At 39.9% G+C, this 27,962-nt stretch overlaps 3 protein-coding genes across 5 annotated transcripts in view; 2 read left to right on the top strand and 1 right to left on the bottom strand.

Moving 5' to 3' along the window:
* Window positions 1-125: 125 nt before the first annotated feature.
* On the top strand, window positions 126-12,600 carry pygl (phosphorylase, glycogen, liver). The gene is made up of 20 exons (XM_078277088.1): window positions 126-429; window positions 1,054-1,155; window positions 1,294-1,372; window positions 1,886-1,989; window positions 3,161-3,292; window positions 3,935-4,046; window positions 4,330-4,412; window positions 4,629-4,766; window positions 5,300-5,392; window positions 5,762-5,908; window positions 6,033-6,196; window positions 7,777-7,891; window positions 8,328-8,429; window positions 9,003-9,150; window positions 10,203-10,261; window positions 10,352-10,493; window positions 10,689-10,896; window positions 10,987-11,121; window positions 11,280-11,346; window positions 11,838-12,600. Exons 1-20 carry the CDS (start codon window positions 187-189, stop codon window positions 12,024-12,026), a joined length of 2,562 nt encoding a protein of 853 aa, XP_078133214.1. The 5' UTR covers window positions 126-186; the 3' UTR covers window positions 12,027-12,600.
* LOC144534938 (lysophosphatidylserine lipase ABHD12-like) lies at window positions 12,148-17,003 on the bottom strand. The gene is made up of 12 exons (XM_078277089.1): window positions 16,752-17,003; window positions 15,953-16,055; window positions 15,623-15,742; window positions 15,412-15,442; window positions 15,280-15,325; window positions 14,642-14,771; window positions 14,498-14,535; window positions 14,096-14,175; window positions 13,407-13,489; window positions 13,135-13,213; window positions 12,897-13,030; window positions 12,148-12,739 (listed from the first exon to the last, which is right to left on the bottom strand). The coding sequence occupies exons 1-12, from the start codon at window positions 16,852-16,854 to the stop codon at window positions 12,712-12,714; spliced, it is 975 nt and encodes a 324-aa protein (XP_078133215.1). The 5' UTR covers window positions 16,855-17,003; the 3' UTR covers window positions 12,148-12,711.
* Window positions 17,004-18,008: 1,005 nt separating this feature from the next.
* Window positions 18,009-27,962, top strand: part of nin (ninein (GSK3B interacting protein)) — a 32,457-nt gene continuing 22,503 nt past the window's right edge. The window contains exons 1-9 of one of the 3 annotated variants that reach the window (XM_078277548.1): window positions 18,010-18,411; window positions 19,612-19,818; window positions 21,903-22,115; window positions 23,045-23,138; window positions 24,296-24,468; window positions 26,857-26,902; window positions 26,990-27,165; window positions 27,283-27,429; window positions 27,640-27,807. In XM_078277548.1, the coding sequence (XP_078133674.1) occupies window positions 21,924-22,115; window positions 23,045-23,138; window positions 24,296-24,468; window positions 26,857-26,902; window positions 26,990-27,165; window positions 27,283-27,429; window positions 27,640-27,807 (996 nt within the window). In that variant the 5' untranslated portion in view covers window positions 18,010-18,411; window positions 19,612-19,818; window positions 21,903-21,923. Of the gene's footprint in view, window positions 18,412-19,611; window positions 19,819-21,902; window positions 22,116-23,044; window positions 23,139-24,295; window positions 24,469-26,856; window positions 26,903-26,989; window positions 27,166-27,282; window positions 27,430-27,639; window positions 27,808-27,962 lie in introns of all 3 variants that reach the window. The other 2 variants (XM_078277550.1, XM_078277547.1) reach the window with 2 other exon arrangements.

The following is a 27,962-nucleotide window of genomic DNA, read 5'->3' as shown; positions in this document are numbered from 1 at the left end:
TGTGCACCTTTTCCTGCTCTGAGCTCTGCAGCTCAGCAGGGGCCGGCCAAGGAAACACCCTCCCCCTGCACTCACCAATGAAACGCAGCAAAAGGAGGAGACTGCTTCATGAAATACTGCCACCATCTTACCTTTCAACTTCACTTCCAGCCAGGACAACTACAGGACAGAGCTGCCGGCCCAAGCATGGCGACCCCTCTCACCGACCAGGAAAAGCGCAAGCAGATCAGCATCAGGGGGATTGTGGGAGTGGAGAATGTTGCAGAGCTGAAGAAGAGTTTCAATCGTCACCTGCACTTCACTCTGGTGAAAGACAGAAACATTGCAACACCCAGGGATTATTACTTTGCCCTGGCTCACACTGTGAGAGATCACCTGGTGGGGAGATGGATCAGAACACAGCAGTTTTACTATGAAGCAGACCCAAAGGTAAAGATCAGAGGTTTCAGTGTCTCATACTGGAAATATACATCCCAAACACCACAAAGTATCTCAAAATACAGGTAACCGTCAACTAAAATATCCTGAAGCCTGCAACGCAAATAATGTATGTCATATACACTTAAAACTATAGGCTTTGATATATGTTTCAGACTGTCCAAAAACTGACCAACATGTAGATGACATTTGAACTTCCTTTTAAAACATGTTCTATAAAATGTGTTCAGAAAATATTGCTCAGACTGCATTTCAAATCCCTTCTCCATGACATGAAGAGCATATTCTTTGTTTGTTTTTGACATTTTTATGGGAAGTAGTCTTGGACAATGTTTTTCTGTTCCATAAAACTTTCCACATTTTCGAGACATAGAATATTTTTAGGTCACTGCATCATGTTTACACTGCTACAGTAGGAAAATGTTTGCTTACATTTCAGTTTGATTCATTTGCTGCTCAGCTCTGCGCGGGCATTTTCTTCACCTTCAAGCCACAAACAAAGTATTTCACAATATTGTAGTAAATATTTGATTTGTACAGTCTATGAAAAGATGAAATCTGTTCAAAGAAACATGATCTTTTTTTTTTTTTTTTTTTTTTCTTTCACATGTTCAGAGGGTGTATTATCTGTCTCTGGAGTTCTACATGGGCAGGACGCTCCAAAACACGATGATCAACCTGGGGCTGCAGAACGCCTGCGATGAAGCCATCTACCAGGTCAGACAAAGTTTTATAGGAAATGGAGGCTACAACACCACACATGCACATAATGACTGTGCTCATTTTAATAACATTTTGCTTTTTAATTTAAAAAAAGAAGTCAATAATAGGCTTTTATGTTCCCCTCTGCTGTAGCTCGGCCTGGACATGGAGGAGCTGGAGGAGATGGAGGAGGATGCAGGTCTGGGGAACGGAGGCCTGGGCAGACTGGCAGGTAAAAACACACAGAGAGAATGAGAGGAATGGTGTGTGTGTATGTATATGTATATATATGTGTGTGTATATATATATATATATATATATATATATATATATATATATATATATATATATATATATATATATATATATATATATATATATATATCTATCTCCCCTCTACTCTAAAATAATTCAAAGTTAGAGGAAACATTGAAAAAAAACAGGAAGAAATGCTTTTAAAGTTACACTAAATGAGTCAAAGACCAGCCATATTTGCATGCAAACACTTTATCTCTAGTACAACAGTACTCCATTGTAATTTCTAGGCTATTTTGGCAGTTGTCCATCAAATACCTCTTTGTGCCTATTGAATGTTTGAAGAAACTTTCAGCCACAGAAATGTTGCAACAGAATGTGTTAATGAACATTGCACCATGAACTGTCATTTTGTGTCTACATTTAGCACTACAGAGTTTTTATTTTGAGTTTATGTCTAATGATGAAGGGGTTTTTTTTCTGCACACAGCATGTTTCTTGGATTCAATGGCCACCTTGGGTCTTGCAGCGTATGGTTATGGCATTCGATATGAATATGGAATCTTTAACCAGAAGATAAGAGACGGCTGGCAGGTAACTGCACATCAGCTGTTAATCAATTGTCTTTTACCTTCAAAATACAGTCTTATAAATTAAATTTGACCTGAAATGGCTAGATATCTTCTGATACAAACACACCCGTTTCTCTCTCCAGAGATCATAGATCCTTTCTTATCTTTTACTTTGAAATTCAGGATTTTGTTGTCGGCCCATGTTCATGCTATGAGGAGTCAAAGTGGAGTGGGGCCATGGTAGAAATGAATTAGGTCAGAATACATCACAAGCTAATCATTAACAGTAATTTACAGACACTGCAGTGATGCAAGCTCCTGGCAGAAGCTGGTATTGGTTGGTTTTAGATGGAAAAAAATAAGAAATTGTGTATCTGATAAGGGATCCCCAAACTCGAGGCTTTTGCCCTTTTGAATTCTCCTGGTTATTTGCTGTCCAAACCCTCAGTGTAAACATGTACCTCTGAACAGATTTACGCTCAGTGTTTTCTCACTGGGGTGGACGATCCCTGCTGCTTTTGAATAAGAAGTGAAAGTTGTTGCTTTTTAAAAAAAAAAAAAAATATATATATATATATATATATATATATATATATATATATATATATATATATATATATATATATATATATATATATATATATATATATATATATATATATATATATATATATATATATTATAAAAAATGTTTTTATTTATTCAGGGAAGGTTCACTGAGAGGCAGCCTCTCTTTTGCAGGAAAGCCCTGATCACATTCACACAGTTACACATTCATACCTGGAAGCTGCCCAGTACAACCACAGTCTGATCTGCTGGCCGCTGAGTAGCTCCACTGGAGCTGTTGGTGGTTAAGGGCCTTGCTCAAGGGCACCTCAGTGGTGGTAATGAGGGACCCACCCAGATGTTATCCTGTCGGTCTAGGGATTGAAGCGACGACCTCCTGGTCACAAGCTTGCGTCTCTAACCTTTAGGCCACCACTGCTCTTAACACAGCACTTAACACAAAATATAATCAAATGGTGCAATAAGTTGGTTAATTTACATAAGGAAAGTCCTTTTTCTTACCTCCATTCAGAGGTCAGTTCTGAGTCTTGCACAACGCCTCTTCTTTCTCTCTGGACTGCTGCTACGCCAAACAAGTAAAATCATATTGAAGCTTTTTGCTCTTTGCTCTGTTTGATATATTGTAGGTGGAGGAGGCAGATGATTGGCTGAGGCATGGAAACCCGTGGGAGAAAGCCCGTCCAGAGTACATGTTGCCCGTTCACTTCTATGGACGAGTAGAGGAGACGAGAGATGGCTCCAAATGGGTGGACACTCAGGTACTGAAGATGTGTATAGATTACAGCAGACGGTGATAGTTTGTTGACTAGTAGTTTAGTATCTTGGATGGATTACTGAACAGGCCTACCGGGTACATGCCCAGAGGCCCCTGGACCGGAGCCTCTGTGTAAAGTCACTAACAATTATTGTTGGAAAGTCAATCAAATGACCACAAACATTTACAAAGAGACTCAGAACGACCACAAAGAGCTGCAAAGTGTCTAAAAAAAAAGACACAAAATGACCACGAAGAGGAACAAAACGACTACAGAGATGCAAGACAACTAAAGACTGTGCAACACGACCACAAAGGGACACAAAACAACTAAAACTGACTCAAAACAACCACATTTCACATGTCCGTGTCCAGGGGCCCATTGTCTCATACTCTGTACATGGCTTTGTTTGGAGTTACAAATAGTCCCTATTTATTGATATTATTTCATGTTTCATCTGATTTTTAAGGTGGTTTATTTGTTTATTATTGCAAAGAACCACCAGGGTTTGTGAGTCACACATTTAAATTCTTTTTGTACGTATTCCATTCAAAAGTCTCTAAACCTGCCCCTTGGTAAGATTTCAGATTTTCTTTCCCGCTTTGCCTTCCTGCTGATTCACTGTTTTCACTTTTATTCATGCAGGTGGTTTTGGCAATGCCCTACGACACACCCATCCCCGGCTACATGAACAACACTGTAAACACCATGAGGCTGTGGTCCGCCCGCGCTCCCAATGACTTTAACCTGAGAGACTGTGAGTGCTGAAGGGCAATTCTGACCATTTCTAATGTCAACCCCACTTTTGCAGAACAGTCTGTGCATTTCCTTTTTTAGGTTTCACCAGAAACGCTTTGCAAGAAAGAAGGAAACTGCAACACTGGCACCTTGCGAAAAGATGTCTGTGTTGCAAAATAGCTCAAATGTTGTGGTTTCTTCTCCTGCAGAGTTTAATCTTTGACTTTAAATTACACTATAATATGAAACATGTATATAATATAGTGCCAATGTAACTAAAACACCACTGCACCTGTCTGTAGTTAACGTTGGAGATTACATCCAGGCTGTTCTGGACCGAAATCTGGCGGAGAACATCTCCCGTGTTCTCTACCCCAATGACAATGTAAGTTGAATGTTTTTGTCATTAAGCACATTCTGATTTGTCTATGCAACAATATGCAAAATAAGCGTTACTGTGATACTAATGCCTGAACATTTTGCATCACAAGATCATTTTCTCTAGTGGTCAACACACTGATAATGTGTTCTGTCCAGGAAAATGTCTATTGTACTAAAACCAAGGCCATGGCTATCTCTGTGGTTTTTATATATGTTGTAGTTCTTTGAAGGAAAAGAACTTCGTCTGAAGCAGGAGTACTTTGTTGTGGCGGCCACCCTCCAAGACATCATCCGCCGCTTCAAGACCACTAAGAAGGGCTCTCATGGCCGAACCTCCTTCGAGAGCTTCCCGGAAAAAGTAAGCTTCAAAATCAGCCGTTTATTGATGAATGCAAAAGGTTCAAGAAGTGAGTGTCTAGAATGGAAATGGGGTATGTTACTTCACTTCTTTTCTTAACTTCAGTTATTGGCTAGAGGCGATCAGGTGGTAGGTGGAAGATCTTGACATCTTGACGTTTTTTTTTTCTCAAAAGAGTAAAATAGAGCAGAGATAAGCATTACCATAAAACGTATTGTGATATCTGCACTGCTTTGTCAAATGCGTTGGAAAAGAAAATGTGTTACAATAAAAGCACACATTGTTTCACAGCACCAAGTGAGAAAATCTCTGCAAAGTGAGAAACCCTGCAGATATAATATTGTGATTTTTGTGCAAAGGTGTGGCAATTTGTGTCTTTAATTCAAAGGTAATTTCAGATATGAGACACCAGCAGCCCAGTGTTTTTCATTTCAGCGTTTCACAGCTGCGCTTCTTTAGTCTCTTATTCTGCAACAGTCATAGGAGGTCAAATCAATAAGAAGGTGTCAGTACAGAATGTCTGTGTTTTCCAGGTCGCCATCCAGTTGAATGACACTCATCCGGCCATGGCCATCCCCGAGCTGATGAGAATCTTTGTGGACATTGAGAAACTCGACTGGGACACGGTGAGTAAGAGTCAGACTTGGTAGATTTGAATTCAACCATTTTTGCTTACTGAGAATGACTCAAGTGCAACAGGATTACATGGGGAAATCATAGCAAGTAACACAAAGGAGGTTAAAACCACAGAGCATGACAAATGAAACACTCCTGTGTTGCATAATGTTCATGTGCAACAGGGAAAGTCAGGCAGGTTAAGAAACAACAGACAGGCAGGCAGAGTTAGTTTTTTGTTGCAACATTTGAGATGCAAATTACAGATATGGAGGAAAAGAAAGCAGGAGAGTTTCTTAGATTAGATTGCAAGTGGTTGCAAAGCTCAAGTGTGATGTTTAATCAGAGAAAAATAAACTCTCCCTCCTCCTCCTATGCAGGCCTGGGAGCTCACTAGGCGCACTTTTGCCTACACCAACCACACAGTCCTCCCCGAGGCTCTGGAGCGCTGGCCTGTAGCGCTGCTGGAGAAGCTGCTGCCCAGACATCTGCAGATTATCTACCGCATCAACCAGGTCCACCTCGATGTATGTACTGGGGCTCAGAAGCTGGCAGAAACGGAGAGATTGTGTTTTATTGACTGAACACACGCGCTGTGACACATGACTGTGATATCCTAAAGGTGTGTCTGTGTCTGTTCTGTCACTGCAGAGGATTGCATCTCTCTATCCAAAAGACATGGACAAACTGAGGAAAATGTCTCTGATCGAAGAAGATGGATGCAAGAGGGTGAACATGGCGCACCTGTGCATTGTGGGATCTCACGCGGTCAACGGAGTTGCTGAGATACACTCCAACATCATCAAGACTGACGTGTAAGCCATTTCACACACACAGCTTCAAAACACAAATCTAGGGCTGCATATTGTTAAAAAAAATGTAAAGATAACAACACAGATACCTTGAATTTGATACCGGTTCCTGAACGATACATTTTTCAATACAATTTCTTTAAAATCCATTTTAATAAAAGAAGTTACAACATTACAAATTATGGTTTTAAAAAAAAAAAAAAAAAGCTCCTTTTACATCTATGTGAGGCTCACTGTAGTCAAGCCTCTCAAAATACAACACACACACGTGAGCCTCGTCTCTGTGCGTAACGCAGTAGTTTTTCCTGCATGACTCTAAGATGTGTAATGTTAGACAGCTAATCACCACCATAAGATAATGGTAGAAGCATTCTACATGCTTAATGGCTCACTAATGAGATTTACTCCTTAAGTATTGAAATTGGTATTGAATGACGAGGCATTTTTCGATACTCGTTACTAAGGAGCGTACCTTAGTTCGGTACAAGTTGGGTACACAAATCTGTGCACAAAATAATGGAAACACTGTAGACTACTTAGACCAATTAGCTATTTCTCTACTGGTCATAAAAAAGTGACAAACATTTGTATAAACCATCACAACAAATGAAAAAGAAACTGTGGCAAACTGCATCAACAGAAAAAAATGAAGCTAGCTTAATTTTTTTGTTTTAGACCACTAAAACAACAGCCTAGTTGCTAAATACCACATCAGTATGGCCTCATAGATAACCACAGGATTGAATCAACTCCCCTGTTACACACTTGCACACAATAACTGTGTGGTGGGGCTTGAAAGGCCAGGCTGCTGTTAAGAAAACTAAGACGCAAAGACAAATCAAACAGCTGAAAACATCCTGAGCAGTGAGAAATGAATATGATCTGATGAGTCAACCATCTTTGTTATTATGATAATGGACCATTCCTGTCATGACCCTGGGTATTGTTTAGTTTCCTGTTTAATTTTGTAGTTTCTTTTCTCCTGTGCCATGTCCTGTTTGACTTCCTGTGTGTTTTCCAACCTTTGTGATTGTCTGCCCCACGCTGATGTGTTTCACCTGTTCATCAGCCCTCATGTCGCCTGTCCCCCATTACCACCCATTGCGTGCTCCCTTTGTCAAGTGTTCGATCGTCGTCTCTCCCAGTGTAGATCCTCTGTAGTGGTTTGCATTTCTAGTTCTAGTTTTCTCAAATGTGTTGGATTTTTGGATTGGCTTTCCTGTTGCCTCATTTCTTGCCTACCTCAGGACATCTTCTGTTGAAGCGTTTTTTTCCAAAATAAATGTATAAAATCTTCCTGCTGCCTTCTCGTCTGCTCTCTGCACTTTGGGTCCAAATCTGCACCACCCTGACAATACCAGTGTGTTTACTATGAAAACAGTTTACATCACAGTTCTCCAGTGTGTTACGAAAGTCAGCAAAAATCTAACAGTGCATGATTTTATGGTTAAGGAGACAAAACAAACGTGCTGGTATGCTTCCTTTACTATCTGATACAAATACTGTATATGCACTATTTACGTGTTTCCATTATTTTGTCTATGATAAATAACCTAACCTAAATAATCTTCCGTATTCCACAGATTCCGTAATTTCAGTGAACTAGAACCGGAGAAGTTTCAGAACAAAACCAACGGCATCACACCCAGACGCTGGCTGCTGCTCTGCAACCCCGGCCTGGCTGAGCTCATAGCTGAGGTCTGTTTGAGCTGCCTGAGAAATAAATAACTAAATGATTGACTGCCAAGACATGTTGTAGCAGTGAAAACCCTTTTGATCCTCAAGCCTATATTCCCCTGCTGTCGTATAATCGAATCTTGGCATAGCTTTCCCTCCTGAGTCTTTTCCAGTGAGTGAGAGAGAGACACGTGTGTGTGTGTGTATATATATACACACATACATTATAGTGTGTATATATGTATGTGTGTGTGTGTGTGTGTGTGTGTATATATATATATATATATATATATATATATATATATATATATATATATATATATATATATATATATATATATATATATATATATATATATATATATATATATATATATGTATATGAGGTGGAGTGTAGTAAACACTGCCAAGTTTGTTTTTGCACACATTTTATTGTGACCTTAAATGTGTCTTTCAGGTCATCGGGGAGGATTATGTGAAGGACCTCAGTCAGCTAAAGAAGCTGAATGACTTTGTCGACAATGCTGCCCTCATCCGTGATATCTCTAAAGTGAAACAGGTAACTATTGTAGGTACATTTACTCAAGTGCTGCACTGAAGTACAATTTTGAGGTACTTGTACTTTACTTGAGCTTCAGTTTGAAGCCACTACATTCCTCTATTCCACTGTGTATCAATTATTCTAGAAGTTTTGTCTGACATGAAAGTAGTTTAATTATATTGATAAATTGCTAAAATAAGTCTTCCACAGCGTATCCTGTTTTTCTGTTACACTAATGAATGCTTGATGTTGTCATACAGTACATGCATCATAATAATAATAATAATAAATCATAGAGCTTTTTTAGGTACTCCAATTTGCTTAGTCGCATAGTGAAGGCTTTGTTGTAAATGTCCTGTTAAGCCATGAATCCATGCATTTCAACATGAATAGTTAGTGCATATTTCTGTGTGCAGTAGAAACCATCTTGTAGTTTATAATTTCTGCACGTCATAGACGGAGTTATCGGATTTATTTGTGCATTGCAGCTCTAAAGTCAGTATGTGTCAGTACAGGCCTGTGATTCAGCAGCTTCCCTTCACTGAATAATTCCTTTGTTGCTAAGTAACGTATTTCTGATTTTTCTCACAGGACAACAAGATGAAATTTGCCCAGTACCTGGAGAAAGAGTACAGGGTGAAAATCAACCCATCCTCCATGTTTGACGTCCACGTGAAGAGAATCCACGAGTACAAGCGGCAGGTCCTCAACTGCCTGCACATCATCACCATGTACAACCGTATGTGAAATGTCGTGTTACCACATTACCACAAATTACCAGAAGGTTTCACAAGCCACCACAGGGCTCTGTGAGCACTACATAACATGACCCAATCTGACATGTCCTCATGTGGAAGATTCCTCACTTGATCGTTGCCCCGAGCAAGTTAAAACAAACCTTAAGAATGAGATGCAGTTGCCTTTTAATCAAGTGTGGGAATTTTCCATGCAATCATCGGACTGGGATAGACAGAAAATCAGCAGTTATGTTTTATGCAACATGCAATACTTTAATGCTGCCTTTCCCTGCATCTAAAACCTTTTCCTTCCTTGAGAATATTCCCAGCAAATATTCCTATAGTACATTTATTTAAAAAAAAGAAATTCAATCTCTTTAAAGTGCATACCCCCTAACCCAAACAACAGAAAACCTAAATTAGTAAGTAAGGGGACAGATCTATCACAAAATAAGTCTACAGCCATGCTAGCAGCTCTGTGAGGCTGTAATATGGCTCAGTGGTGCAATTATTGCAAGTCATCCTGAGGGGGAACATGAATGTCCGTACTACATTTTGTGGCTAGACATCTGATAATTATTGAGACATTTCACAAAAAAATCGCATATCAACCTGCTGGTGGCGCTAATTGAAAAGTCAGGGGATCACCAAAGTCATTAGGATACATCCACTGGGGACCATGAACGACATTGGCAATCCATCCTATAGTTTTAAAGATATTTCAGTCTGGACCAAAGTGGTGGACCAACTGACTGACCAAAGCCACACTGCTAGCATGGCCTAAAACAACACATAAAATTAGAAATAAAAAATAATGAAATCCAAGTGGACAAAATTCCAACTATAGGCAACACTTAATTAAGTTTTTGATTGAAACATGGCCAGAGTTGGAGAGTTAGATCCTAACCCATGTAGTGTTTTGCAGAGAAGTCATAAGATGTTAAAAAATATTTTGTAGTCAATGCAGAGATCTGAGAAATGATACTGCAATGAGACTATATTTCTATTTATTCACCTTTTTTATTGAGTTTGTATCCGTTTTTGTTTCCCCAAGGCATCAGAATGAACCCCACTGCACCTTTTGTACCACGAACAGTGATCATTGGGGGAAAGGTACCAGCTCAGCCACAGCACACATTAAGTTCCAATAAACAGGCCGAGACTGGTGTGATATTTTAGTCTGTCTCCTTTCGCCCTCTGCAGGCTGCTCCTGGCTATCACATGGCGAAGATGATCATCAGGCTGATCACGTCAGTGGCTGATGTGGTCAATAATGACCCTGTGGTGGGAAACAAGCTGAAAGTCATCTTTCTGGAGAACTACAGGGTCTCTCTAGCAGAGAAAGGTACCGTTCAGACAACTTTCTTAAACACTTGCACATGTTGCTGAATGTCCATAACTCAACAACACACAAGTGCATAATAATTCTCATTTGAAGGGTTTCATATTAAAAAAAAAATATTATGCAATTGGGGCGAACAACTTCCTCAAATGAAATGGATGGTTCACCAAGAAATGAAAATGACCTGCTCTTCCTCAGTAATACCTGCCACAGATCTGTCGGAGCAGATCTCCACTGCCGGCACTGAAGCTTCAGGAACAGGTAACATGAAGTTCATGCTGAACGGAGCTCTGACCATCGGCACCATGGACGGAGCCAACGTGGAGATGGCCGAGGAGGCTGGAGAGGAGAACATGTTCATCTTCGGCATGAGGGTGGAGGAAGTGGCTGAAATGGACAAAAAGGGGTAAAGGAGTCCATTTTATTGCTTATGTTTTATGTAGCTCTTTTTATATTGTTACTATATTAACATTTGTCTTCTTTTTATTTTTTTTAGATATGATGCCATGTCGTACTACAAGAGGATCCCGGAGCTGAAATATGTGATGGACCAGATCACGAGTGGATTCTTCAGCCCTACCAATCCAGACCTTTTCAAAGACCTCACTGACATGCTTTTCAAACATGACCGGTGAGCAACAAACAGACACATTGGTTACTGTCCATTCCAAAATGCTGTAGCCCAGCTGAGCTTACTTGAAGTTAATTAATTGATGCTGTCATGTCAACAATTATCTTTCTTAATTATTCTCCTAATGATGAACTTCTGAACTTCTTGTCTCTCTTCAGTTTCAAAGTGTTTGCAGACTTTGAAGACTACATGAAATGCCAAGAGAAAGCCAGCCAGCTCTATCAGGTAACATTTCCCTTTGACAGACCTCTGGCCTGTGTACAAGAAAGTGAGATTAGAGGGTTAGACAGCTATCTTTGGGCTTTACTTTTTTCCAAGTATCACTTTTAACTGGGATAGATCAGTTGTTCTCAAACTTTTTCATGTCAAGGAATCCTAAACTGACGCAAATTAGACCACAGACCCCCATTTGCTTTAATCTGTTATATTACAGATATTGTATGAAACCCATGTGCAAAATAGTGACAGTTTTTCATTGCGTTACTTATGAATGGAATTACAGTGAAAAATAATTATTCCCCTTTTTGCTGCGGACCCCCTGCAACTCCCTCAAGGACCCCTAAAGGTCCCACAGAGGTAGATCACCATTGTAAAGAATTAGACAACTTTTAAAATGAACTAGACACAACTTTAAAATGGTCAAGCAGGAAGAAAAAAATGATTACAAATCTACAGAAGCAGCAAAACAATACATATGTTTGATTTTTCTCTGAAAGAATCCAAAGGAGTGGACGAAGATGGTGATCAAGAACATCGCTGCCACAGGAAAGTTCTCCAGCGACAGAACCATCACAGAGTACGCCACCGAGGTGTGGGGCGTCAAGCCGACCGACCTGAAGATCCCGCCTCCGAACGAACCGAGAGAGGCCATCGAAGAAACGGCCAGAGCTCTGAAGAAAATGTAAGGCTGTTTCACAACCGAGGGCTGCCTTGTGTTTACATCATCATTAACTGTTCCTTTCCTTTGTGCTTTTAACCTTCAAGTCACACATCACTGAACTTTTTTTTTTTTTTTTTTCCCCAAGAACTGTGGGTGTTTCAGAAATCACGCCTGCAAACGTTTTCATTTCCTGAACACTTTATTGTCAACGCACCAGGGTCAAAGCACTTGCATTAAAAGAAATGTCTGTTACAGGCCACACAGTAAGTCATGCGTTAGCGGGGAAAGCGAGGTGGAATAATTTCTTCATATTTCACAATCCTGGAGTTCAGGATCGATGGGTTTCTGCAGCTCAGGAATTCAGTAGAATGTCAGTAACAGAGCAGCTGATTAAACTGAATGTTTAATTACAGTCCTGTGACTTTATGTTGCATGTACTGAGTGACAAAGCCTGTCTATACTCCAGGCAGTTTAAAACAATGATTTATTTGCGTCTGTATCAGTATCACTTGGTTAAGGAAAGATGCAAGCCTACTTCATTTGTGATCTACAGTATTTTGTCCCAGTGTTTGAATAAAGTTATTGTGTAATATGTTTAATCAGTGCTTTTTTGTTAGAACACACACACACACACACTTCGTGCCAAAAATAAATATGTATGTTGGAATCTATTGGGCTTTATTTACTTCTCTGGAGGAGGGAGAGCCGATCTACTGTCTCAGGTTTTGTAAAAATTTCCTGCAACCAAAACAGAAATTATTACATTTATTTATCTCCTGAGGGACACATGGAATGTTTAACAAGCAACAGTGTAATTCAAGTTTTTTTACACTTATACGTGGTTTGCACCTTAGCATAACATGCATTGTAAAATTCATGTTTTGACAAAACTTACCCAATCACATTTGACAGATTGGGATCTAAGTAGATGCTGTTGTGGGAGAATCCAAGATTTGCACTGTAGGAGATCATTTCAACCGGAACATCTGTGTTATATTCTTTCTTAGTCTGGAGTGATATCTGGTACAGCTGGAGACAAAATAAAATGCAAAGTAATTCAACAAGGAAGCAGCAATAGCTACAGGAAAATGATCCAAACAGTGAAAGGAAGCATACATAAAGACCTACTGTACCTTCAGACCCATGTTATAAGGTACAATATCGTCATCCTTCGAATGCAGGACAAGAATTGGGCTGGTCAAGGTCTTTAAACTGTAGAGATATCGGGGTCAAATATACATTCACAGTCAGAGATGAACTAGCTGAATATAAAATGTATTTAGTGCCATTTTATCATATTCTTTTGCACACCGTTAACTGCATTTATGTTTATGTTCTCTGCATTTATTAAAAGATTGCGACGGTTGGAAACCCAGCAAAATTAACCAAGGAGAACCGCACTTACTTTTTATCGTTGGCAAACACAATGTTGTTCTTTTCTAATATGCTCCAAAGCAAGCTCTCAAATCCTGGAAGGAACATGTACATCTGGAAGAACAGAGTACAAAGTGTGTAGAAATATTTTGCAATTTCCTAGGTACTGCAATAACATACAAATACTTGCAGAATAGAAATGGTTATTTGGTCAGTACATATCAGTCAACTGTGTGAATGTATCCTAGTATGGTTATAGAAAATAAACTGAAAATTATTAATTTCAAATAAATGATAGAGTATGAATACAGAAAGTGTTAAGTGAACTGTGCCACCTGTGTGATTTCAACATGGTAAACATGTCTTGATATTTGTATCTGAATAGAAATATTCTCATTTGAGGCGTTATTACTTTATTTATTTAAACTAATGTTGGATCTCAGATGAACCACTTGAGTCATATGAACATGATTTTGTGGGTTCAAATCCAGTCCAGTGACTTTTTTGTATGTCATCTCTCAGCCTTTAGTCTCAACTGTGTATTAAGAAATGTCCTGTAATTTCTTAAATTATTGCTATTTATTTGATATAGCAGAAAAAAAGCTGTTCATGTCTTAGTAATTGCACATTTTTTGAAAAAAAATCAAATTTAGATAACTGTTTTCTGGGATTGGTAAACACCCTGAGGGGCTGCAGACAGGCAAAAATGTAACAAGTCACCTTAGTGACCGGATGGTTGGCTACAACTTCTCCAATTGTTGTGAATGGAGCTTCAAGGATTAAAGCATCAACAACAGACCCTGGTATTAAAGACAGTAACAAAAAGGATTAAAAACACATTATGAAATAAACATATAAATAAAATATGAATGGAGCGAGTATTACATTTAACTTTCATGGCTCGTTACGTCCACACACACACAGACAGACAGACAGATGTTTAGAATTATTCTGGCTGATTAGACATCTGCAACCTAACAGAAGAGTGAGATATACGACGATCAAACTCCACAAGCCCACACAGTCCTCCTGAGAAGAGGTCTAATCAGCCAAAAATAGTTTAAATGTAAACCTGTATGGGTTTAATGCGGCAATGCAGGGCCTTTGCAGACTTTAACCTACCGTGCTCTTGTACTTTCACTGCAGTATTTGTTGCCACACTAAAAGAAAACAAAAAAAAGAGTGAAGTAAGTGATACACATTCTTATCTTTTCAGTTGTCTCAGTTAGCGTCATAGACGGGGGACGTTACTGGAGAGAAACTGACCCAGTGCCAAGCGAGTGTCCCCACAGACAGACAGGACCTCCTCTGCTTTGTTTCTTTACCCAGTGGTACAGGTAGAGGGCGTCACTGGTCATTCCAGCTTCACTTGGCTCCCCAGTGGAGTCTCCAAAACCTAATTAGAAGACACAAGAACCTTCAAAATCACTATTGTATCCAGATAAAACTGTATATTGACTGGCAGAACAATGACATGATATATACTCATGCTGTGCATGAAGAACTACTGTATATATTCAATTTGTTTTGCCAAAAAGAAGAAAAGTAGAGTATGTTATCCTTAATCTAATTTTAGTTTGGTGTAATTTAGTCCCTTTTAGGCCTCTTTTCAACAAACTGTTATAAAACTGCAATAACAGAAATCCAAACACATTAATTTGGGATTTGGGAGGGATAATGCGACATCTAAAGCACTGCCATTACTAATCACAGATATAGAATATGTAAACCGATGGTATATAACCATGTTTTACAGCTGAGGTCCCAAAACAAAAGTAATGTGTTGTTTTCTGCGGCGGACTTTTGAAATAATGTCAATCATGTTTATCCCAAAAAGAACATACTGTAAGGAGTTTTATTTAGCCGAAACATGGTCACTTAAAGAAAAACAGTATGCATCGTACCTCTGTAGTCTAAAGATAAGACATGGTACCCTGCAGCACTTAAAATCTGCAACACACAAACATCCACATTTTATCTAAAGCGGGGAGTAAAAAATGATCAAAACTGAAAATGCTTTAAAACAGAAACCGTACCTTCACCAGTTCCACTCTGTGATTCATGGCCCTGCAGAAATGACATGAAAGCAATGAATACAAACAAGCAAGTGGCTTTCAGACTCATTTTCTCCCCCACTGCATTGTGTTCATTGAGCCTGTGGATACACTCAGGAGCCTGAGCAGTGATGCCCACTAGACTCCAATTAGGATCAATTCAAGAGTCCCTATCCTACCACTCTCATCCCACCTGGTTGCTCCGTTGCCATGGAGATAGATAAAAACAGGACGGCCGTCTCCCAGAGTTTCCCTGTACCACTCAGGGCTTTTCCCTGGGGCGTCCTCCCATTGGCTGGCAGGGAGTGTATGCCTATGGGACATAAAGATGGAGAGCGAGAGGGGAGAAAGACAAACAAATACGTTTGTGTTTCCAGACATACAGTCAGGGTTTTTTGAGTGGTCTCGTGCAAATAAATGAGATTGTGGTCCCATTCACTCAGGAGCCACCTGTCCCGAATATGCACATGCTCGTGGTATTTTCAAGTACTGATGCCCTTCAATGGACAAAAGAGGAACCTACCAGACACCCACTGAGACACCGTCCTCTGTGTTGAGGTAGAAGTTGCATGTGTGGTTCAGCACATCTTCAGGTCTGCTGAGATCCAGAAAATATGGAAACCTCACTGCAGCAGGCAAGATCACACAAGGTTAGTATGATTTTGTTATTGAAGTAGTATTTTATCATATCGTATCACATTACGCTGTATTATCGTAATGTATCGTATTCTATCATATTGCATTGTACTGCATTGTATCACATCAGATTGTACTATAGTGTTGAATAATGTATATCTTATAGTATATTGCATCGTATTCTATGATTGTATTGTGTTAAATGTCATAAAAAATATTTTATGTTTTGAAAATGTGAGGACAAATCTCAGGACATTTAGCTATAGGCCTACTTGAAATATACATATATTTGCAGCTCACTAGCTAGCCGTTCGCGACGGTTTGCGGTTATTTCCCTATTTCCATGGTAACAGCGACATCCACCATTCAGAAGGATCGCATGTTACTTACGCTTAGGATTGTGGGTAGTGTGGCTTCTACAGCAGCATCGTTTTCACATCTCATAGCTCGCATGATAGCTCGTGGTAAGTCTACCTTGAATGGTTAAGACATGGCTAATAATCGGATTCAGAAAATGAATGGGATTTTCAGTTCCGGATCAAAACTGTTGAGCTCTATTAGAATAAGAATATCATTTTCACAAAATAACCACAACACTGAACACATTTGGTTGAATAAGCATCATGTTGCTCGAGCAAACAGCTGTTTTCTTATGACATTTAAACATGGAAACACACATTACTTACAAAAGTGAGCAAATATGATATGGCCCAGTATCCAGGGGAACAGGTAGAGAATGACAGGCACTGAGGCGTACACAGTGATCAGAAATAACACAGCTCTCTTCATCACTGCCTCAGGTGAAACTTCCTTCCTGCAGCAACAAAATCGGTGTGTTCCCTTTTTCTCGTTTCAATGGTGACCTGAGGGAGAAATCCAGCAGAGCTCTCCTCCTGCCAACATGCGTGTTGTGAAATGCAGAATAAAAAGAGGTCAAGGTTCAGTTGAAACTACGCCTATCTTCTGACACAGTGGTTCAAACACTCCTACAACAAAACGGAGCACACCCAGCTGACATGACACCACTGCAAGGCATTGTGGGTATAGGAGTTCTTTAACATTGTAGTAGTAGTAGTGGCACCACCTTTATGTTTACAGTCTATGGACAGTGAACACCACATAAATATAATACTCCTTATATACTTTTATAACTCCTTTATTGTACTTTTACTCCACTACTATTATCTGACAGCTTTAGTTACTAAGTACTAAGTACAAAAACACAACAGTGTTTACAATGAACTATTTTGATCGTTTCAGTTTTTTTTTAATTTTTTTTAGTTTTTTTTTATGTAAGAACATTTCATGATTCCAGCTTCACAAATTGAAGATTTGGTGTTTTTCCTTTTAATTTTCCTTTTTGATCTATATAATGTTGAGGTTTGGACTGTAGGATGGACGATAACAAACATTGTGAAGGTGTCTCATTGGGCTCTGGGTAAAGGCATTTTTCACTATTTTCAGTATTTTTACAAACCAAACAATCAATCAATCGATTAATGGAGAAAATAAAAGGCAGATTAATCCATAATGAAAATAATCAATAGTTGCAGTCTTATACAAAATAGTTCAAATAAGATCCACCTCAACCAACTACAGTAAACCTGCTTTTGCATTCATGCATAATAATAATCTATTGATATTATATAATAATATAACATTCACAGGGGACATGTTTCTGCATTGAGTACTTTTGCTTTTCTCTTTACTTTTAGTAAGGCTTTTAGTATAGGCTACTTAACATACCTTTAAGTAACAGTGTCAATGCAGCACTTTTACTTTACAGAGTATTTTTTACAGTGTGCAAGAAAGATCTGACTACTTCCTCCATTACTGTAACTATGTCCAAGGATAGGTCTATGCTGGACTATGTCTGAATGAATACAAAGCATTACAGTCGAATAATACGGATAATAACAGGAACATTTCGTTATCTTTTAAAGCAGGAAAGTATTGATTTACTTTAGTAGTGTTAGTTTGGTCTACAGGGGGCCATACTGGCCAGTCAGGCCGTCCCAGGCTTTCGGTCACCGCCCCTTCCTCTATCAGCCGCTTTTTCAAAATCCGCTACAAGCCGGAGGAGGAGATAGACAGAGCCGAGGACACAAAGCGGCGGACACACTCTCGGATGCTGTTTGGACATAAAAAAATCTCCAACAAGACCCAATAAACCGACTGCATCTTCAAGCTAACGCTTCATAAGTCTTACAGAAACGTTAACGTCACCTGCGAGGGAACGGTGAGAAATGTTCTAAACGTTTATTTTATACCCGCGTTCAAGTTGGCGTTAATTACCAAAATTGAGTTGGGAAAGGAGACAATTATCGTCCAAATTCTGAGACTTTGGTAAGTGTTTTTAGCTAAAAATGTTGAAACTGTATCTTTGCTTTCTCTTCTGTGTTATTTCACACTTTAAACATGACATTTTAGGATGGAGTTGGAGCCAACAGCAATCCCGACCAAAACGTTTCCTCCCAACATGCCTGCTAATAAATTAGCCCAGTTAGCATAGCCCATCACTTTCATATAATGACTGTGTATCATCTTTGACTAGTTTAACTTTCTTTCACTGTCTATGGTTTAACTAGCTAAACTACTTCGCAGTTGGCTAGCGGGCTTATGTCCATAACTGACTTGTACTCAGGTGTGGTCGAGCTGCATTCAGGCATTACTAAGGCAACTGTTGACAGTGTTTCCAATGAGTGATGCTAAAAGGAGATTCATTCACTAAGTAACTGGCAATATAATACTAGCTAACTCTTACATAACTTAACTACATCTGACATGGTCTTTTTTTTTCAGTTTCATAAGTAATATGTGTGTGTGTTTATTTTAAACGTTTAGATATTGTTTTTACAGCCCATAGAAAACACTATTGACTATGATTCTAGAACAGTTCGAAATGTATCTCACCATAATAATTATTATTAATCTAATTTTTTTTTGAGACTTTGTGGTGCCCAGTTTTGATTTGTGACAGGTCAAAGACAAGATTTTTAATTTATTTTTTCGGATCAAGGACAAAAGAAATGCCCATAAAAGTCATAAAAAATTGGGAAAATAAGCGTTCAAACACCTCAGAAAAGGTATGCTTTGGAGCAGTAGGGGTTTCACTCTTATGGGAGTGGGTAATAGAACACAATTAATATAAAAAATAATAACTAATACCTAAAATATGTGCAAGCATATGCTAAATTAAATGTTGGGTATTCTTTCTGAAATATTACCAAACCTTTTTTCCCCCGGGAAACATTTACTGATTACATTGTGTAAGCTTTATATTGTTCTTTTATAGTCACAGATTGTGAAGTTGCAATTGTAAAATTGCTGTAGTTACGTAATAAGAGAGATTTCTTCATGATGCGATTACATAGAGACAATAGTTTGCTTTTGAAAATGCTGGAAACTTTCTTTTGTCCCATAGTATAGTAAGTCGTCATCTCCTATCCCAAAATGGCCAACAAACGCTACCCAGTATCAGTGCTGTCAGTGTTTCACTAGGCTGATGTTAAAGAAATAAAAGTTTAGAAATTTTTACTTTTTCAGATTGACATCTGTAAGTGATAATTATGAGTGGATGCTGGGATGGTGTGAAGGATTAACCTCCTTCTTGTGACCTGGACCAGAGTGATTCTTTGGCTGCAGCAGCTGTCAAACCCCGGCTACCATGAGCCACTGTGGCCTGCAGAGCCGAGCAGGAGGGCTACCAGGATAATTGGCTCAGAGGCTGCTTGGAGAACGCAAACGCAACTAGTAAATATTTTAAATGAGGACAGGCTAGTTCTGTTACGAATTAAAAACGCAATGATTATTTTTCTAAATTTTTTTAAAACTTTATTTAGGCTATTTATCACATTTACAAGAGACTATAGCTTTAGACAAGCGGCCATACTGCTGAGCCATGATTTTCTTGCATTTCATAAGCCATTCAAATGTGCAGATGCAGACTGCTGATTTGGTTTTTGTCTCCATTGTCTGTGGTGGATGGGTACCCCGAGTCTGGGGTGTGGGGGACACCTGGCCGAGCACTTGATGGTCTCACTGAGAGCAGCTGGAAAAGCAGGGGTCAGGAGGGGTGCTCTTTGTATAAGCATTTAGGCACAAACTGGGACGTTTCAACTCGTATAGAATATAGGGTTTCAAACTTAATTAAAAAGGTCTTGTACGCAATATTTACGTAATGTTTATGATAGAACAAAGTTCAGTTCAGATCTCGTTGTCCCACAAGAGGAAATCATTTTTGCAGCAAGAAAAATGCACGTTAAAACGTAAAACATGAAACATAAACACACTTGGACAGGAACTGAAGGCACTAAAAGTGCTGTACTTCGTACCAATTCAGATTAAAACAAAGGGTATATGATAAAAGCAACAAAAGCTAGCAAGGATAAAGAGGCACTAAGCTGTGCCGGGAACCAAGAGTCAATAAGCTGTGCAGTAAGTAAATGAAGTAAAAAGATTTTTTTTAAAAAAAGAAAGGAAAAAAAAACTGAAAAAGCTCATCATGAAGCAACCAAAGGCAGTCAAGGAGGGCATAAAGAGCAGTAATATCAGTCGAAATCAAGAAAAGCAAAAAAAAAATCGAAACAATGGAGGCACTATATGAACATACAACTGGTGCTAACAGTCCACTTACATAGTGTGCAGAAATGTTATAATTAGAAGTCTGCTCTGCTCTCCATTGCTATTTCCAGTCATGTTTGACATTTACCTTCCTTAAGCTTCAGGTGGCTGACCTGGACTGTTGCGTCTATGAGCTATGTCATTGCTTAAGTTTGTCAGACTCCATCTTTTCTTTTTTATGCCTGATTACACCTCTTTTAAACAAATGATTAGCATCCTAAATAATTACCCAAGATGCATACATGGTTTGTTTTTCTATTATAGCTTGAGACAAACGTGGCCAAATCGTGCCAAACTGGACTCCAGACTTTTGTTTGGGGGGGCCACAAAAGTGCCCTGCTCTCTGTTAAATGGTTCTTATTGTTTTTCAATTAACAGCAATGATGCATCCGAATAGAAAGTATAACAACATTGTCCATGTCTCTGTAACTGAAGCTGCCAGTCAGTAAATGTTGGCTCAAGGCTTCTGGTGTAACCTTCCCAATTAGTTCCTGGCTACTTTATCCACTTGGTTCAGCGCCACATTTTGTTGTCTTTGTCCTTCGTCTATATCACCAGTTTGACGTATTTAAAGGAGCATTTAGTCCTAAAAACTACAAACATGCTGCTTTTTTTTTTTTTTTTCATTATTAACTTATTTTTGTCAGTCTTTTACAAAATAAGACCCCTTTCCTTTTTATATTAGTTATTGATACTTTTTATAACAATACTAAAATTTGTGAACTACATTAAACTGTAAACAGTACAAGGTGAATTTTCCCTTTTTACATGTGCCTCAGATTGAATAACACAGGTCATAAAGAACCTAGCTAAAGGCGTAACGAGAGTCATGGTCAGTGTCAGACTTGGCTGTGTCTATCAATTTACCTGATTGCCTAATCATTCTAATTTGATTAGCCAAAGCCTCCACCACAAATGACTCTTGAGCTGTGTGTTGGTAGCTCAGTCGCACAGCGACACTCAGATGAAGGAGCTGTTAGGAACGCATGCTGTTGAGATAGATGTTTCCACCCTGTTTGTAAGTATAACAGTGATTGGATATATTATGCTGTTAATTTAGAAGGAAGAGATTTTATCTTGTTTTGGGTTTTTTTTCTTCTGTGATTTGAAGTTGATTTCTTCTGCTGTTCTGGCATATCACTCTGGGTAGACACATCAGCTAAAATGAGATGGAAAGCGTGATAAAACAAGGATTTCCCTTCCTTGTCTTTCAGGGCAGGGTGCTGTCCTGTGGGATGGATGACACCCAAGAGCAGGACCAGTACGAGGAGCGCCTAAAAGAAGTTTTTAACAGTTTCGATGCCAGCGGCTCCGGCTCACTGTGCCCAGAGGAACTCTCTGACCTCTGCCAGTCCCTGCACCTGGATGACGCCACACCAGCTCTTCTCCACATACTGCTGCAGAGCCAGGACCGCCTCACTGCCAGGGTACGTTAATTCCCCTGCCGCTGAAAACAAGCAGTTGTTTTTGTCTGTCAGAAAAGTTGTATTTGCTTTCCTTTTCTGATGAACATGTGAGTTGTGGCCTTTTGGATTTCCTGTGCAAAGGCTCCTCCTCTTGCATCCTTTTGAATTTAACCGACGTATGTGTTGAGCCACTCTAGCTCTCAGGTCTTTGTGTGTCCAGGCTTTTTGGTGCTTTTGTTGGCTGTCTTGTTGAGGAGAAAATGTGCCCCCATCAGCCCTGATCCCAGGTGTCTGTCGTCAGGACAACCAAACCAGATAATCACTATTCACAGATGCATTTCTTTGAGGGTGCTCCAAGTGAAAATGTATAAAATAGAAAGGACACTGGTCTAATCTGTACAATTGGACTTCAGTTTGTATGAAATGCATTGTACATTCAGAGGATCTCCAGTATTTCTTTTCAGCCCAAAGTAGACGGATGGGATATATTCCAAATTGCTTACCTCCACACTTTTGCATCAAGTTGTGTTTGTATATAAGTGTGTGGACAGACGGATGGCTATTGTCTTGCATTGGCAGGTGTGTGTGGGCGGGGGAAATGTGAGGTAGAGGGCAAGTGAACTGATTGCATACCCATGGCATCCAACAATAAAGTCTGAAGAAAAAAAAAAAACCACGTCAAGCCGGCAGCCGCCAGCCTCGAAACACAAAGAAAATCACCATATTCAGGGTTAGCAGCTGTTGATTGTTGAAGTGTGACCTCGCTGCTCCTGCTCAGCAAACCCCCTCCACCCAGACACCCAGGGACACCCAGCCTCCACCCTGCACACTGGGAATTACATCCAGTCTAAGGAATTTCTGTGAACTTTTGCTTTGTTTTTACTTTGCTTCACATACTAAGCATTTTTCCCCATTTATGTAAAACTACTTTTTGTCTGTTCTCGTTGCAGGTTGACTTTGACCAATTCAAAAATGCACTTATTCTGGTATTGTCATCGACTCTTGAGCCACCACAAGCAGAACCGGAGACCTTGTCAAAACCAGGTAAAGTCTAGATTCTGGTGTTGCATGTTTTTTTTTAAAGAAATCTCACACAGACAAATGTTTGTTGTGTGTGTTTTTTTTTAAGATTATTTTTAGGCCTTTATTTTCACAGGACAGATGAAGACATGAAAGGGGAGAGAGAGGGGGGAATGACATGCAGCAAAGGGCCGCAGGTCGGAGTCGAACCCGCGGCCGCTGCATCGAGGAGTAAACCTCTACTTATGTGTGCCCGCTCTACCAACTGAGCTAACACGGCCACCAGACAAATGTCTTTAAAATGCACGCAGTGTCCGCCTAAAAACGCACAAAGCATAAGCCATATTATCGGTAATTGATGTCAGTATCAGTTAATAGTGAACTTTAAGGAAACCTTTTCCACTCAACAAGGTGAACTGTGAAAGCTGAGGAAGTGGAACAGCCCACATGCTGATTCAGCTGTAAATCTCCATACAGAGAGACAGAGCCAAAAGTGCAGGCCCAAAGCCAACTAGCCGCCAGTTGAATTATTTGCGCCATCATTTTCGGTCCGCTTGCATGGTTTGTTATTTTATGGATGTAGTTACTGCAAATAGTTGTTTATACTAAGCTATCTCTTTGGAAACATTTGTTGATACTCCAAAGTTTTTTTTGTTAATTTCACACTTTTGGTTATACCAACATCTTTTCAGTTCCGTTATTTTTATTTCTCTATGATCACAAAAGAGTGACTTAGACCATACACCCTAGATAACCACGAGATAATATGAAGTCTGATCCTGGTCAAAGCAAATCATTCACTGTCAATATCTGTGTGTTGTGGTTAATGAAGCATAAAGTCTATCCAACATACAGTTTCAGTGAATTTCTCTGAAGTTTTCTCAGCAGTTTGCACCTGAAACACTGTCGGCCGGTAGTTTAATATTTGTTTCATTCTAACAAAAGGGAACATGTGGCTTTAAAAGGTTCTGTACAGTAGTTACACTTTTAGAGAAGTTGTCATATTTGGAGAAGTAGGTGTTTCAGACTGTGGCACATATTAGTCATTGAACATCTTTCTGTATTTCAATAATATCCTCTGTTATGCCTAAGACATTTTTTCACAAGTGCTGCAGTAGTCAATTAATCATGACTCTACCTATTTGATTTTAAAGTGTCAAACTGTCATCGAATCTCCTCAGACTCTCCTGAGATTCAACCAAAGTTCGTGAAGGGCAGTAAACGTTACGGCCGCCGCTCCACGCCAGAGTTCATGGAGCCTATGTCAGACTTCTGTGAAGTTACAAATGCAAACCCAGACGAGGAGGACGATCTAGAAGACAACTATGACTCGGCTGTTCCCCGGAAGCGTGAGGTAAAACGCTAAAACGGATGTTCTCTTGATTTTTTTCCAACAGTGCTCTGAACCTCCAGACACTGGGGATGCCATCCTTATCTCCTCCTGTCCTCGCATGTGCTGTGTTTCTCTGCAGCCTCAGGCCGCCTGCGAGGCGTTATTCTTAGCTAATCAGCTTAGTGGCATGCAGGGCAGATCCTGAAATGTAATATAGACACTCAAACACAGGATTCACAAGGCCCAGTTGATTGCACAACAACGCAGCACTGTCTGTAAATAACACTGTGAGCATAATGGCTGTTTAATACGCCTCCGGTAGTCGAGATGTAACCGCAATGTTTGCGTAACTTCACACAGTGTTGCCAGTTTAATGTATCATGATGCGATTCTGTTCGAGTGCTCAGTGTTGAGTTGAACTTTGCCCTGAGTGTATATGCTGGCTGTGATGTGGTGGTCAAGGCAACAGCACAGTGATTCAGGAATTTACATCATGTCCAAACAGATGAGTTTTTAGCAGATAAAAAGAGAGGTAGGCGCTGATTGTTGTTTATGGTCCTCAATATTTCCCCCACAGTTGCTGCCAAGTGCGTTTTCTTTAAGATTGACAGAAGGTGTCTCCCGTTGTCTGCACAGGACAGTAGTGGCTTGAATGCGACATGCGTCAGTGTCACAGGGTTGTATAACATTAGTACAGTCATGGCCGTGCACAGCTGAACACTCTGCATGGTTCCACAGCTTGATCTTCTAGATCCTTTTTCTTGGATTATCCTGCTCACCGCTGACATAGAGAGTTGTTTGACCTGTACGGAGGTCAAAGCTCACACTTTGGGTGTTCACGGCCTGCCACGGAAATCTGGGTGATAAATGTGCATTAACACCAGCAAGAGGTCCAATTTTTGTCCTGAAAATCTATTGGGCTGTAAAGTAACAGGGCTGTGCTGTGAATTAATGGATTAGTCGATTAACGGAAAATGAATTGTCAACTATTTTGATAATCGGTCGACGTTAAGTTATCAAGAAAAGATGGCAAACCGTTACTAGTTCCAACCTCTCATACGTTAGGATTAGCTGATTTATCTGTTTTTATGCTGTTCTGAATTGCATATCTTTGGGTTTTGGACAGTTAAGTTGCACAAAACAAGCACGTAGACATCTGCAGACATCACCTTGGGCTCTAAGAAAGAAACTGTGATCACTACATTTGTAGCATCTTATAGACTAAATTATATACCAATAAATGTGCAAGCATGGACGTGCTGCAGAAGAATAAATCATAACAAAGAGCAGCTCTTAATGATGGCCACTTCAGCTTGTGCACGGATGGATGTGTTAATATTCTGTGTATTGTCTGCGCTCCTGACTCCACCCCAGATGCCTGCCAACACTATTCGAGACATCAAACTGAAGTGTGTCTTGGTATTGACTAATCTATGTTGCAACAATGCTGCGATGTCCGGCCTGGGGACCAGCAGATGGGGATGGGTCAGGGGCCTCTGCCACAGAGAGAGACTGCAGGCCTGGTGCTTTGGGAGGAGGAGGGTGTAAGACTCTGACAGAGGAACAATGAGCCCCACTACCCCCATCCTGGTAGATGCCTATACACCATGTATCAAAACGCCACTTGCAGAATCCCATCTGTTCTTCATTCCCTCACTGTTTGCTTCCCAAACAATAGATGGTCACGCTGGAACTGGGTTGGAGTCACACCCACATAAACCCCTCCTCCTCCTCCTCCTCCTCCTCCTCTCGTATTTCTCGGCAAGCAACAAAAGAATGCAACCAAGTTTTTAGGTTAAAATCTTAAGTCTACTGGTAATTTTGAATTTTAAGAGTAAGAAAAACTAATTTGGATTTTAAACTGAAATGTCCTAATTGTTTATTTTAAAACGTAATTTTTTCCCCGAGTGAGCGTTTTTTATTTTTAGCAACAGCTTCTCATTTATTTTAACTTTAGTTGTGAAGTGTTGAACATTGACACGGGGAGAATTACTATTAACATGTTTGCTAGAAAATAACGAAAAGTGTGTCTGTCCGTGACACATTTTTTCTATTACCACCACCATTCCCAGTTTGCACACTGACCATCCCTGATGCCCTCGTGCCATCACAAAAGCTCTTTTGTGCTTTTTGTCAGACGCTCCTGCCCCCCATCCCCCCCCACCCCCTCCCCCGTTTGCACCCAGACTCAACCTCACCTACTTTAAAAACATGTTTGAACTTATAAACAGCGGATTGTCACATGAAAAAAAAACAGCCTGCAGGGAGGTTTTAATGTGGTGATTTTTCTCACAAATGAGTTCCTATATTTAGATCCTTCAAAAACATTGACATGTTAGTAAGTTATTTAGAGGCTAGCGTCCTTGTGATTATTAATATTAATTTCTATGTGTTTTTGTGTCTTAACAGCGCTGGAATGCTCACGAATCAAGCACAGAGGAGTATGAGGCAGAAGGTACGTCAGAAGTCTCTCTTTTCAGAAAATTCACTCCATAGCGGTTTGTCACTGAATGATCACAGCCTCTTCTAACCTTGTTTGTAGGCCAGATGCATCTCTGGAACCCCGATGAGCCGAGCACACCTCGGAAAGTCATCTTTCCTCCGTCCACCGGTTTAGAGGAGAGACTGCGTGAAGCCTGTGACAAGCTGGAGATATCATGGGACGGATGTGCCGGTCACACCCAACTGCTCGCGCTTTGTGAACACCTGGGCCTGGAGGTGAGATTCTTAAGTTAATGGAGAGACCCACACATACACAGAGTGAAAAGAAAATACCTTGTCTCTCTCTCTGCTACTTAAAAAAAAAAAAAAAAAAACCACACATTTATTTTTCAGATAAATTTGGATGTGCCCCAGAGTCTACTCGGTGATGGAGTGATGAATGTTCAGGAGTTTGTTTCCAGGGTTGTAAACGACAACAAACCCCCCACACCGTCTGCCTCCACGCCCTACAGACAGCTTAAACGACACCACTCCACTCAGGTATTAGTTTGTTTAGCTCTACGAGGTCCCAAGAAGTGGGGTAATTCCGTTGTTGTTAATTAATTAATTTCTTTTAATTCTGTATTATTTTTTTTAAATTATGTTCTAGCTCTATGTTCTTTCTTAATAAAGAAAATGCCTGTCATATCATATTGTATCATTGTGCATAAAACAAATTGTTGGTTGATATTTTTTATCCCCCCCGTATAGCCCTTTGATGAGGGAGGCCGTAGGATAGCCACTCCTTTTGCTCTGACCAGCACCATTGGCATGCGTCTCTTCTCCACCCTTGATGACGGTACCGGTTTCACTCCAGTTGAATACATTCTGGATGCATGGCTGGAAGAGGGAATAGAAAACAGCATGGAGATCCTGCAGGTACTTATTCTTGTAATTATTACTGTGGCCATTAATTCTTAATTACCGGAATTTTAAATGTGTGCATTCAGACAGCTGATGACAGAAAGGAAATCCGATTTTTGCAGTTTGGGAGAACATGGTTAACTAAACCACAACTTGCAACTGTATATTGA

Source organism: Sander vitreus, chromosome 20 (genome assembly GCF_031162955.1).
Source record: "Sander vitreus isolate 19-12246 chromosome 20, sanVit1, whole genome shotgun sequence".
Classification (NCBI taxonomy): Eukaryota; Metazoa; Chordata; class Actinopteri; order Perciformes; family Percidae; genus Sander; species Sander vitreus.
This window is presented reverse-complemented; position numbering and strand designations above follow the sequence as displayed.

What these genes read in the sequence shown, in the direction of transcription:
- pygl (XM_078277088.1), top strand. Translation starts at nt 187, where the DNA reads ATGGCGACCCCTCTCACCGACCAGGAAAAGCGCAAGCAGATCAGCATC. An exon ending in AGATAAGAGACGGCTGGCAG is followed by an intron (nt 1,990 to 3,160) that starts GTAACTGCACAT and finishes GATATATTGTAG; the next exon opens with GTGGAGGAGGCAGATGATTG. An exon ending in GGTCTCTCTAGCAGAGAAAG is followed by an intron (nt 10,494 to 10,688) that starts GTACCGTTCAGA and finishes GCTCTTCCTCAG; the next exon opens with TAATACCTGCCACAGATCTG.
- LOC144534938 (XM_078277089.1), bottom strand. Translation starts at nt 16,854, where the DNA reads ATGAAGAGAGCTGTGTTATTTCTGATCACTGTGTACGCCTCAGTGCCT. An exon ending in ACAGAGTGGAACTGGTGAAG is followed by an intron (nt 15,326 to 15,411) that starts GTACGGTTTCTG and finishes TGTGTGTTGCAG; the next exon opens with ATTTTAAGTGCTGCAGGGTA. An exon ending in AATCTGTCAAATGTGATTGG is followed by an intron (nt 12,740 to 12,896) that starts GTAAGTTTTGTC and finishes TTTTGGTTGCAG; the next exon opens with GAAATTTTTACAAAACCTGA.